At 40.9% G+C, this 12,363-nt stretch overlaps 1 protein-coding gene across 2 annotated transcripts in view; it reads right to left on the bottom strand.

Annotated features, from left to right (window-relative positions):
* CHD2 (chromodomain helicase DNA binding protein 2) overlaps nt 1-12,363 on the bottom strand; it is a 114,113-nt gene that overhangs the window by 49,840 nt on the left and 51,910 nt on the right. For both annotated transcript variants that reach the window (XM_084751983.1, XM_084751982.1), the window contains 4 exons: nt 7,726-7,914; nt 4,148-4,310; nt 3,578-3,730; nt 1,565-1,636 (listed from right to left, as the gene is read on the bottom strand). In XM_084751983.1, coding sequence (XP_084608109.1) covers nt 1,565-1,636; nt 3,578-3,730; nt 4,148-4,310; nt 7,726-7,914 — 577 coding nt within the window. The remainder of the gene's footprint in view (nt 1-1,564; nt 1,637-3,577; nt 3,731-4,147; nt 4,311-7,725; nt 7,915-12,363) is intronic.

Below are 12,363 nucleotides of genomic sequence, written 5' to 3' on the forward strand. Positions count from 1 at the left end.
AAGCATGAAAAAACACTAGAAATCACATCCTAAAGTGTCGGGCTGGGGACACAGGCTGGTGGCAGAGTGCCAGTCTAGGTCACACTAGGCTCTGGGTTTGATCCTAGAGGGGTGAGGTAGGTGGGTTGGTGTCCTAAGGCCTTTAATGACATGGGAAAAATAATCTAAGTATAATTTTGACCAAAAAAGGAGAAAATCCTATAGAGCATGATTACAGTAAGGTAAATGCAATGATCCGTACAGATGTGGACAGCAGTGTGTGAAGACTATGTCACTGTGGTGATGGCTTCATTTGGGTTCTTCACCATCCACAACACCTAACAAGTGGGCATGCAGTGTCTTCCCCAGAAATTTTATAATTAAATTTAAAAAGCTACAGAATGTCAGAGAAACTATATTTTATATGACTATCAGAGAGAATTAGAATCAAAAACTAAAACTACACATACCTCTACACACACACACACACACACACACACACACATACACACACACACACCCCTTCAGATTTTCTCTGAAAAGAAAATGAAACATTTAAATCACATCAATTTTAAATTAAAACAAGGGAACAGTGGATTTTTTGTTTTGGGTTTTTGTTTTGTTTATAAACACTATAATTTAAAAATTGCCGATATTTTACTGAGTACCTATTACAAGCTAAGAAATGTGATGAGTGCTTTGTTTATCTCCACATTTCATCCTCATGGCAATATTATAAAGTAGGGCATGGAGCCATTGTGATTTTACAGTTAAAGAAATAGAGAGAAGAGGGACAAGACTAACGGTTTCATGACTCAGTCCCTCGATACGTTACCAGCTCTCAGATCATCATTCTGAAATAGCGAAAGACACACTGAATTCTAAAACCCTTCAGAAAGCAGAACACAAATCTGTTCTAGCTACTAAGAAAATACGCAGTCTCTAGAAATTAGAATACTCTCCAAAACAACACTTGTCCTCTGTGCTGTCCCCACTGCTCCCTTTGTCTTTGGTGTCAGCAGCTTCTCCCACTGGAGCTCTTCTCCCACACTCCTCTTAGCTCTCTTCTCACCAGACCACTGACATGCAGACAAGAGATGCACTCAGGGTTTCTAATTTGGGTAAAGTAGCCCTCAGATGGATGTGTCCAAACCAAAACACTTGCCAAAACCAATTCAAAGCAGGACATTTAGTAATGTACAATTGTAGCTATAAGGCAGAGACTGAACATTAGGCTACATCACACCAGAAATAAAGTGTAACTGAAACTTGGCAAACACGCTATTTAAACAACAGTACCAGAAAACCTTGACATGTGGCATGGCCCACCATGCCCTTGCCTTGACTCCAAACCCAGAAATTTGGCAAGCCAGTAGAAAACACCATTAGTTAGCGCAAGGAAGCTAGGAAAGCATGTACATGCTTGCCCGGCGAGTAACAACAGAACACGGCATCCTTTAGAGTAGGCCTTTCCTGTTCTCTCGCCAAGACAAGAGAAGTCTGCTACAATACGTTTCTGAAAGACCCCCCACCCCCATCATACAAAGCCCATGTTGTCCAAATAACAAAGCCACGCATAATGTACCTCGGACCCATCTGCATTGAAGTGATCCAATGCCTGTTTTCGGATTTCTCCCTTGATAGAACCATCCAGGCGCTGTAAAAAGAAACCACAAGGAAAATCTTAAGTGAGGAAGATCAGCTACACTTAGAATAGAACATCAGACTTGCAACTTATCTTCCAGACACGCACGAAGTAAAAATAACTGGAAGCGCTTAGCAAAGTACTATGAGGGTACGTGTAAACAGCCGGGCCGATGTGACCTGAGCTCTCCAGTTACATACTCAAGGTCAGAAGTTTCTAATTCAAAGGAATGTCTAGGCTTACCCAAAGATCAGAATGTCTACTAAAACATACAAGGAAAGAGATGAGAAACCATGAGGAAATAGTATTTCTAGTGGCTCCTGCAGAAAAACAATACTTCTTAGGCAATATGGCTATACAAACCAAATATGTGCTAAACAAACCAAAAAAATAGCACATTTGGAAACTACTGAAAATGTTCAAATTAACTGATCATGTATGCCAGCTTTTTCTAAAATTTACATTCTGTAATCACTATTAAGTTTCAGATAATAAATCAATTAGCTGCAGGCACTGACTTGTTCATAGAATTTTTTATTAGCTTTTTAATTTTTTATTAGGAAGAACATATGTCATTTCCAGGTACAAGACAGTCACCCATACTGCAATATTTAATGCAAACAAAGCAAATGCTGCTGGGCGTGGTGGCACATACCTTTAATCCCAGCACTCAGGAGGCAGAGGTAGGTGGATCACTGTGAGTTAGAGGCCAGCCTGGTCTACAAAGAGTCCAGAACAGTCAAGGCTACACAGAGAAACCCTGTCTCGAAAAATCAGAAAAGCAAATGCTATACATAAATGGCATTTCTTAGCTTGTAAAGTTACTTTCATATTTCATCCCTTAAAAATCACCTCTTCAGATGAAACACTGATTTTACAAAAGGCCAAGCTGATCCAAGCAGAGTCTGCAAAGACCTACATCCCTCCAAGGCCATAGGAGTCACAGCCACTTAGATGCCCAGATGGGAGCACCTGTTCCTCCCCACAGTCACCACTATTCCCTTTATCTACAATAAATCTGCAGAGACTGGAACCAAAGGCATTTGCAGAAAGCAGGTTCACAGCCAGTATCTGAAACAAGAAAGCCCTCCTGAAACAGTCCCATTAGCAAGAGGCACTGAGACCATTCTTCTGAGAAGTCACTACCACCAGCTCTGTGGACAAGGGTGTTTCCAGAACTCCTTCTCTCTCCTCCCAGCCTTAAACCAAGGTAACACTCCATGGGGTTGAGATAAAACAACGCTATCTCTTCTTTTCTTCTAGGATATGGGATTCTACGATCAGGATCACAGTTACTCCTGTCTGCTTTGACAACAAATATGGCTAAGTAGCACAGACAATTTTACTTTTCTTTGACAATTTTTCTTTTTGCTAATCTTTCCTACCACCTTGTCCTTAGCACTAATGACCAAGAGCTAAGCAGGTAAAAGGCACTTGCAGCATAGGCCAAAGGACCTGAGCTGGAACTCAGCCCCCATGGTAGGAGGAGAGAAACAACTCAGAGCTATCCTCCAATCTCCATACAGGCACCACAGCACATTAATACATATGCATGTGTACTTACACACTTATTCTCACTAATAGTAAATAAACTGTTGCCAGGTATAGTGGCACAGGCCTTTAGTCCCAGCACTTGGCACACGCAGGTACATAAGTTCAAGGCCAGCCTGCTCTACATAGTAAGTTCTAGGACAGCCAGGGATACATAGTGAGATCCTGTCTCAAAAAAACCAAAACACAACAAACAACAAAAATTATCTTTTTTTTTTCAAAGAATAACCTTCACATGCTCATTATCAGAGTAGTCTAAAGGCATGAAGAAAAACTCAGGCCTTCCTGGAACCTTAATCACAGATGTTTTTCAAGCAAGAGAACTTGTCTTCTACTTCAGTAAGGTAGAGAAGAGAGAGAACAGACAGAGCTTGTGTGAGCCCAGTCACTGAGTCATCTTACCTGGAAGGGATAGTGTTTGATAGTCAGGTACTCAGCCAGGATATCCAGCATCCTCACCATCTGAGAGAAGATAAGGACTCTGTTTCCCCTTTCCCGGAGTCTTGTCAACAGTTTGTCTAACAGAATCAGCTTCCCACTGCTCCTGATTAGGGACTGAAGAGTCAGAAGGCATTTACTCATTATGTTCAAACACAGTACTTCCCAAATGATCTTTAAACATGGTATCCGCAGTACTATGCTTCCTGCATTGCTACTTAAGTTTTCTCATTGTTTCTGTTCATTTAGAGACATGGGCACACTACATAGCCCAAGTAGACCTTGAATAACTGTCCTCAAACACAAGCCCTTCCGCCTCCACCACATCCCCAAAACATCCCTGTCATGTCCTGGGGCTCCCGCAACTCCACACCAGTGCTGATGTCTGGCTTGACTCATGCTTAGAAAGCTCCCTGCTCTGATGCTCCTTGAAGGCTAATCAAGGAAGAAAAGGAAGCTTGATTGAAAACTAAGATCTACAATACCACCGAATCACTTCTGAGAAGGCAGCTACACGCGGGAGGAGGTGCGCACCTGAAGGACCTCCTGGCCGTTCTCCCTTTCGTTCTCCTCGGGAGCTTTGATCAGGTAGCAGTGGTTGCAGCATTTCTTCAGCTCCATCACAATATTAAGGAAGCCAGATGTGCTGCCTCTTGTTCCTTTGGCAAGAGCCTTGTAATTCCTGGTCAGGATCCATCTGTAAATTGAAAACATTAGTTCAAATAAGCAGAGTTTATGGTATCACAGGAAATAAAAGTTAAAAGACAGACAGACTTTTACTTTCTATCTCCTGTCACCTACCCATGACCCTTCACATCTCCAAGCACAAGTGAAAAAGTTTAATAAGCCTACAAGGTATGCTGACCTCACTTATCCCAGGAACACTAAAAGTAGACAATTCTAGAAGGCTATATTACATACACAGTCATATATACACATATATGTACATGTTCATGTGTGTGTATTTAGATAAGGGATTATCACTGAAGCAGTCTTATTACAACTTTTTAAACTGGGAATAAGTCATCTAACAGTAAGACTGTAGCTAGCTAGGTTAAGTATACTGTAATAGCGGGCTGATGGTGCACATCTGTAATCCAACACCAAGCTGGGTGAGGCAAGAGGATTGTCAGTTCATAGTCAGCATGGGCTACAGTGTGAGAAAAGACAGAAAAATATATATATATATAAAATGAATCATATATATATATAATGAATCATTATAAATGATTTTAAAGAAGTATTTTTATATTATATAATGCTAAATAATATTATTGTTTCATATACCAATTTGGAATAATAGGAGAATTATACATACAATATGGTATATTTATATAAAAGCCTTGGTGATAAATTCCAAAATATTAAAAGTACTTTTATCTGATTAACAACATACATTTCTCATCACAATTCTGGGAATGTATCTCAAAATGTTCACTTCATCACTACTTATGAAGCCAAAGTACTTGAAAAAGTCCAAGTGTATACACACACCAAGGAATGGGATAAATAAATTAAACTGAAGATTCACTTTCCATGGAACAGCTGGTACTTCCAGGTAAGAGTACCCAGATGGTACACCCTAAAATCCTGCCCTTAACCCCAGCCCTCAGGAGGCCAAGTCTTAGAGGAGCAGACTACACAGTGAGACCCTGTCAGAAGGGTTGGGGAGGGAAGTGGGGAGCAGACAGAAATACCATACCTATAACACCAGCAATTAAGATGCTGAGGCAGAAGGAAGGAGACCTGAAACTAGTTAAACCCACACATAGAGAATATTGGTACTGCTTAATTGTAAATAATTCACTAAAATTCTATCCACAAAGACCACCCCTAGACCACAAGTTTGCAATCACCAAGTACCATCTCAAGTACCATCTCCCAGTGAACTGGTGGGTAGAGTTCCAAAAAGTGACTGGTTGGCTCTGGTTTGAGAGAGAAAAATGGATAATATGAATATGGAACTCTGTCATTGAGAGAATAAGGTAGCTATCAACTAGGTTAAGGATAGCATTCCTAAGCCAGAACTCTGAATTCTAAACTCCAAAACATTCTAAAGCGGAACATGATGTTGCAAATGGAAAATTCCACACCAGCCCTTATGCATGCAAAACACAGTCAAATGTAGGCGCACTAAAAATATATATGAAGTGCACATGTGCATACATGTACACACATGAACATGTACACATACACAATTTACAAAGGCTGAACATGTTGGAACACACAGCACTAAGAAGGCTGAGGTATAAAGGAGAATCAGTTTGAGCGCAACTTGTGCTATATACAAGACTTCATCTTGAAAAGAACCATTTAGCCAGGCAAGGTGCTTGGGAAGTAAGTGAGAGGCAGGTGGATATCTGTGAGTTCAAGGCCAGCCTGGGCTACAAAGGGAGTCCAGGATTGCCAAAGCTACACAGAGAAACCCTGTCTCAAAAAACTAAAAAAAATTCTAAAAAATAGGGTTGGAGAGATGGCTCAGCAGTTAAGAGTACTGGCTGTTCTTCCAAAGGTCCTGAGTTCAACTCCCAGCAACCACATGGTGGCTCACAATCATCTATACTGAGCCCTGGTGCCCTCTTCTGGTGTGCATGTATACATGCAGACAGAACACTGTATACATAATAAAAAATAAATCTAAAAAAAAATAAATAAAATAAAAAGATAAACATTTACAATGTCTGGGGTTTTTTTAAAAGAATATATGAAAGAGACATACTAATAAATTATACTAAATAGAGCTATATAGATGTGGAAGCAAACAAAACATCATGTTATGTGTATGTGTGTGTATATATGTGTTCCAACTGGGGAATGTAAATACTCTGCAGACATTACTAAACTGTTAAAGAATTATTAACTACTGTTAGGCATGATAACAACAAATTTTTGAAGAATGAGGTCTTTCTTTTTTAGAGACATACACTAAAGCAGGAGGATGGGAAGACGCAGGTGAACTAGTAATGGCCACGGGTTAACACCACGGAAGCTAGACCGTGAGTAGATAGGCAGACACCGTATTAGTTTTGTTTATATTTAAAGTCCCCATAGTAATATCTCCAAAACACAAACAGGGGCTTGGGGCTGCCTACAGTTCAGCTAAGTGTCTGTCTAGCACATGTCAGGCCCTGGCTCTGAGCTCCCAGAAACATGCAAGTGCATATACATAAATGAATCATATTTTATAAAAAGCAAATGTGAATGTCCTTAGCAAGCACATATTATGCTGTCACTTAAGCCAGACTCACTATTTTTGAATTTCCATACAATATGATAAGCCAAAAACATGTGACTTGCCCACGCCGCTTGGGGGGTAAGAGCACTTGATCCGGCAGAGGACCTGGGTTCAGGTCCCAACATTCAAAAATCATCCTTAACTCCGGTTCCAGGAGATCTAACACCCTCTTCTAATTTCTACAGACAACAAGTATGCACATACATACACGCAGGCAAAACACACATAGCCATACAACATAAAATAAAGAAACCTGAAAAAAATTTTCTGACTGACAAACTTCAGACCATTTACATAACGAAAAGTACTTTATAAATTCTTAAATGATTGGGAAAAAAAAAAACTCCTAGGCCAAGTGGTGGTGGCACATGCCTTTAATATCAGCACTCTCAGGAGGATCTCTGTGAGTTCGAGGCTAGCCTGGTCTATAGAGTGAGTTCCAGGACAGCCAGGGCTACACAGAGAAACCTTGTGTTAAAAACCTAAAACAAAAAACAAAAGTTTCTTTTTTTTTTCTGATTGAATATGAATTTCAATTTAATTACAAGCTGAGTCCTACAGACAAAGCTCAGTGGTTCTCTAGCAATTACAAGGCAGAAGCCCAATTCTTACTGCGATAAGAAAACAAAACAAAACAAAGCTCAGGCCTACGCCTGGTCCCGGTAGGAGGCAGAACTCTCAAGCTCAGTAGAGTTACACAGAGACCCTGACTCAAAAACACAGAAGATTTTATTATTGAGTATTTGCCAAGATCTACAAGGTTGAAGGCTTAATTTTTAAAAAAGAAAAGAAGAAAACAAAACCTGAAACCTCTGCTCAGGCTTTACTTTAAAAGGCGTGTATCACTTGGAAGCACAGCCTCATGGCAGGGACTTACTTATAATACTGTTTCTGAAGGGCTGACATCTCCACCCTGAGAATCTGCTCCACTTTGGCAGGCAGGGACTTCTCCACGTCTTTTTTGACTCTCCGAAGAAGGAAAGGCTCTAGTACCTTATGAAGACTCTGGTAGCCATTCTCTCTCCCCTTTCCGTGGTCTTCTTCAAAGTCCTCCCAAAACTCAAACCTACAGATGAAATTGTCACCATTAGTCACACAGAGGGAAGAGCGTTTCCACTCTAAGAACAGAACAGAACGAGGAGTAAGCAATGTGGCTCTGAAGGGATTTTAAAAAGTCAATCTGTTCTGCAAGGAAAGGCAAAAATTTGCTCATCATGGACTCTTCAATAAAAGAGGGGGAATAAATAAAATGTAATTCTAATATTTCAGGAAGGGACATAATGGCTCAGCAAGTAGACGCTTGCCACCTGAAAAGACAGAGCGGGCTAAGCACAAGCATTCATCCCTGTGGTGTCCTGTGGATGCCCCTGCCACCAAGGCTTTCCTGCCATGGCAGGTTGCATACTAAACTATAAGGCAAAGTAAGCCTCCTTGTCGTTGCTTTTGTCGGGCATGCTGTCGGGAATTGTGTAAAGACTTTGATGTCTGGGGAAGGAAAGAGGGAACCAGGAAGCTGACACGGGATGAAGAACAGCAATGAGAATGGACACACGGGGCTGGAGTGATGCTCAGCAGTGAAGAGCAAGGATGCTCATGCAGCAAATGATGACAAGACACCAGCCAGGACTCTACGCAGTGTTGCTTAGAGTATGTTTCCCCTCCCCCGCCCCCCCCCCATGCCCAAGGGAGGCAGTGGGAATGTCTGGGGATATTTTTAGATGTGACAACTGCCCTGCAGAGGGCAGAATCCAAGAATGCTGCTAGATATCCTACAAGAAAAATGACACAAGGCAGCTGGAACGGGGATGGGAAGTGTCCAGCCCAACCCAAAATATTAACATTGCCCAAGATGAGAAGCCCAGAGCCATGAGACAGCACTAAATGGGGGGGAGAGGGAGGTGCAGAGGGTCCCTCCTCCCAGAAAAATACTATAGTGAGAAGAGGGAGATGGGGGAGCACAAGGGAGGGAAGAGAGAAGGAATGGAGGAGGAGAACAATAGGGGAGGGGGATGAGGAGGAAAGGAAAGAGAGGGGGGAGGGGGGAGGGAGAGAAGGTCAGCTCAGAATGGCTAGTATCTCAACCCATCATCAGAAAAGCCAAAACTATCTCATAAAGATTTTTTTTTCGAAAAGGGCCAGAAGCAAATAAAAACAATAAATGTGCTGCCTAGAGGTCTGCCTTATGAGAAACACTAAAGTTAGCCCTTAGGGCTAAAAGAAAATCCTCCACAGGAACCTCAATTCACAGGAGAAAATGAAGATCACCTGGAAATGATGAACTATGTGATATTTTCTCTTTTCAAGGTTTCCTTAGGAGACAATCCTGTCTCATCCAGCAATTCTACTGCTGCATCCTGAGTTCCTAATGAAAGGAGGATTTACTCAACTGCCGTATCTTGAGTTTATAACATAGGGACAATATAAGTAAGTGAGCATTAACCTGAAGATCAGGCTAAAATACACAATCCCTAGAGAATCCAAGAAGAGGAATTGAATAGTACACTAAAATATAAACACTAAGCACAGTAGTGAAGGAGAAATGGACTAAACATGAAACATGGAAGCAAACAGCCAAATGACAGGAATGAGTTCAGCCATATCATTATTTATATCCTAATCAAAAAAGAAAAACAAAAACAAAAACAAACACGTATCTAACGTTTTACTCCCACCAATTCTATTCAACACGGAGGTTCTACAGTATAAGGAAGACGAGATATAAAAAGCATTCACGGAAGAAAGTCATTTAAAAGCCTGTACTTGCAGAGATATGGTCCTCTAAGTAATTGCTAATAAAAGAAGAGTTATAAGAACGAGTTTCTGAATGCCACGTAAGTATGTTAGAGCTTATGTGCTCTACAGCTAGAGCTCTACTCAACGGTAGCTCTAGCCTCTATATCCTATTTATAGCCCCAGAGCAGAGGCTCTCCACCTTTCTGATGCTGAGACCCTTTAATACAGTTTCTCGTGTTGTGATAATCCCCAACCATAAAATTATTTTCGGATAACCATTGAGATGTAACAAGAATAAATTAGTAAAGGAGAAAAAAAATAGGAAAGAAAAAAAATTATTTTCATTACTTCTTCATAAGTATAAATGTGCTGCTGTTAAGAATCATTATGTGTTTTCTGATGGCCTTACGCGACCCCTGGTGAAAGGGTTGTGCGGTATCTATACGTAACTGTAGCTCTAAGGTCTTAATTCCAGCTGCACACTCAGTTGCAGCTCTATAAACTAACTGTAGCTTCACACACAGCTGTAGCTCTGCAGTCTAACTAATTCTCTCTACCTGTAGCTCTAGACTTTAGTACAGCATAAAAATGAGATGAAAACAACAGAGTAAGAGTCTCAGGATGTACAGAATTAGCTCAGCAGGGAGCAGTGACCTACTCAACACACACAAGGCCCTGTGTTTCCTCCACAGCATCTTACCAAAACAACAAAACCTCCTAAAACGGAACCAAGAACAACTACACAGCTAAATAAATAGAGAAAACTTTCCTTGATGATGGGTTAGACAGCTTGGTTATTACTAGGCAAGCAACTCTAAGATTCACCACAACCGTGCCAGGTGTGGTGGCGCACACCTTTAATCCCTGCATTGGGGAGGCAGAGGCAGGAGGATCTCTGTGACTTCAAGGTCAGCCTGGTCTACAAAGTGAGTCCAGGACAGCCAAGGCTACACAGAGAAACCCTGTCTTGGGGGGGGGGGGGGGGGGAGGGAGTGGAGATCTCAACACAATCCAAACAAAATGCCAGTAGGTTCTCTCCCAGAAATTAGTGAGTTGATCCTGACATAGAAATAAAAGATTTTCAAGCAGACAAGATGTTCTGAGAAAGAATGAAACCGAGTCTAATACTTCCCATGTTTTGTTCCATAGTACAAAACAGGACTACAGACAGCGCTGCACAGGACTGTGGGTATAAAACAGGACTACAGACAGCGCTGCACAGGAGTGTGGGTATAAGCACTCATGGCACAGGACTACAGACCAGTAGTAGATCCTTTCTATCTCAACTAAGATCTTCAACAAATGATGCTGAAACAACTTCAAATTCCTTGGTGAAGAAAAATAAAAATGAATCACGGTCCTCACGCTTCAAACAGTAACTGCCTCAAAATAAAATATGCACAAAATATGACAGCTAAAATTTATAAAACAACAAAAATGTCTTTGTTGCCCATGGTTAGCCCCATCTGTTTTAGACACTTCACACAAAACTAATTTAATAAACTATGTTTAAAAGTTAAAATTTGGTTCTTCAAGATATTATGAAAAGAAAAAGAAAAGCAAATTGCACAGTAACAAGACATTGCATCCAGGAGTGTTTTGAAAGGAATATAAGCTGATAATTCATGTTTCCAGAGATGAGTGAGTCAGTGCTATAAAATACTACGAGTGTAGGTGTTTGTGTTTACCAGTGTGTGCGTTACTGCACCAAGTACATGCAGTGCCTGCAGAGGCTAAAACAGGACTTCAGATTCCCTAGAACTGCAGTTACAAACAGCTGAGCCTCCATCGAGTGTTTAGGACCTGAATCAAGGTCCTCTGCACGAACAGCAAGTGCTCTTAAAAACTGAGCCAGCCCTCTATCCCAATCTAATTTTCTTTCTTTCTTTTTTTTGTTTTGGTTTTGGTTTTCAAGACAGGGTTTCTCTGTGTAGCCCTGGCTGAACTGGAACTTGCTCTGTAGACCAGGTTGGCCTCAAAATCAGAAATCTGCCTGCCTCTACCTCCCTGAGTGCTGGGATTAAAGGTGTGTACCTGGCCAGCCCAATCTAATTTTCTTTTTTTCTTTTTTTTTTCTTTCTTTCTTTTTAAAGATTTATTTATTATTTGTACAGTATTCTGCCCACATGTGTGCCTGCACACATGAAGAGAGCACCAAATCTTGTTATAGATGGTTGTGAGCTACCATGTGGTTGCTGGGAATTGAACACAGGACCTTTGGGAGAACCGACAGTGCTCTTAACCTTTGAGCCATCTCTCCAGCACCCAATCTAATTTTCTTAAGCACAAAAGAGCTGAATAAATATTTAACTAAAGGATCCCAAAGAGCCAAAGAGAAATGAGAATATGTCCAACATTCTCAATCATTAGAAAAAAAAATTGATGGATGGAACATTTACCTATTGATTATACAATACCTATCAATTATACAATTAGTAATTAACTTGCTTACTGTCTATCATTGCTATTCCAGGTAATGTGAACCAGTGATGAATGTGCAAACAAGATTCCTAGTATTTTCACACACCTAATTTAATTAGCAAACCAAACAGGGAGAGGAAAAAGGGTAAGAAAGGAGGTGGCTACCATGTAAAAACTAAGGAGAAGGAACAGTCCAGGTAACACAGAGTAGGAATAGGTCAGCGTGTAGAAGGAACAGGAGAGGGCCAGGACAGCTGATGCATAATGAGTAACGGAACAGTGTATGAGTCAGTATGACCCAGGATCCAGCTCAGAACAGTCGTCCACACTAGAGGAACAAGTTTAGACTTCATTCTAAATT

The sequence above is a fragment of the Acomys minous genome (genome assembly GCF_964271855.1).
Source record: "Acomys minous genome assembly, chromosome: 2".
Classification (NCBI taxonomy): Eukaryota; Metazoa; Chordata; class Mammalia; order Rodentia; family Muridae; genus Acomys; species Acomys minous.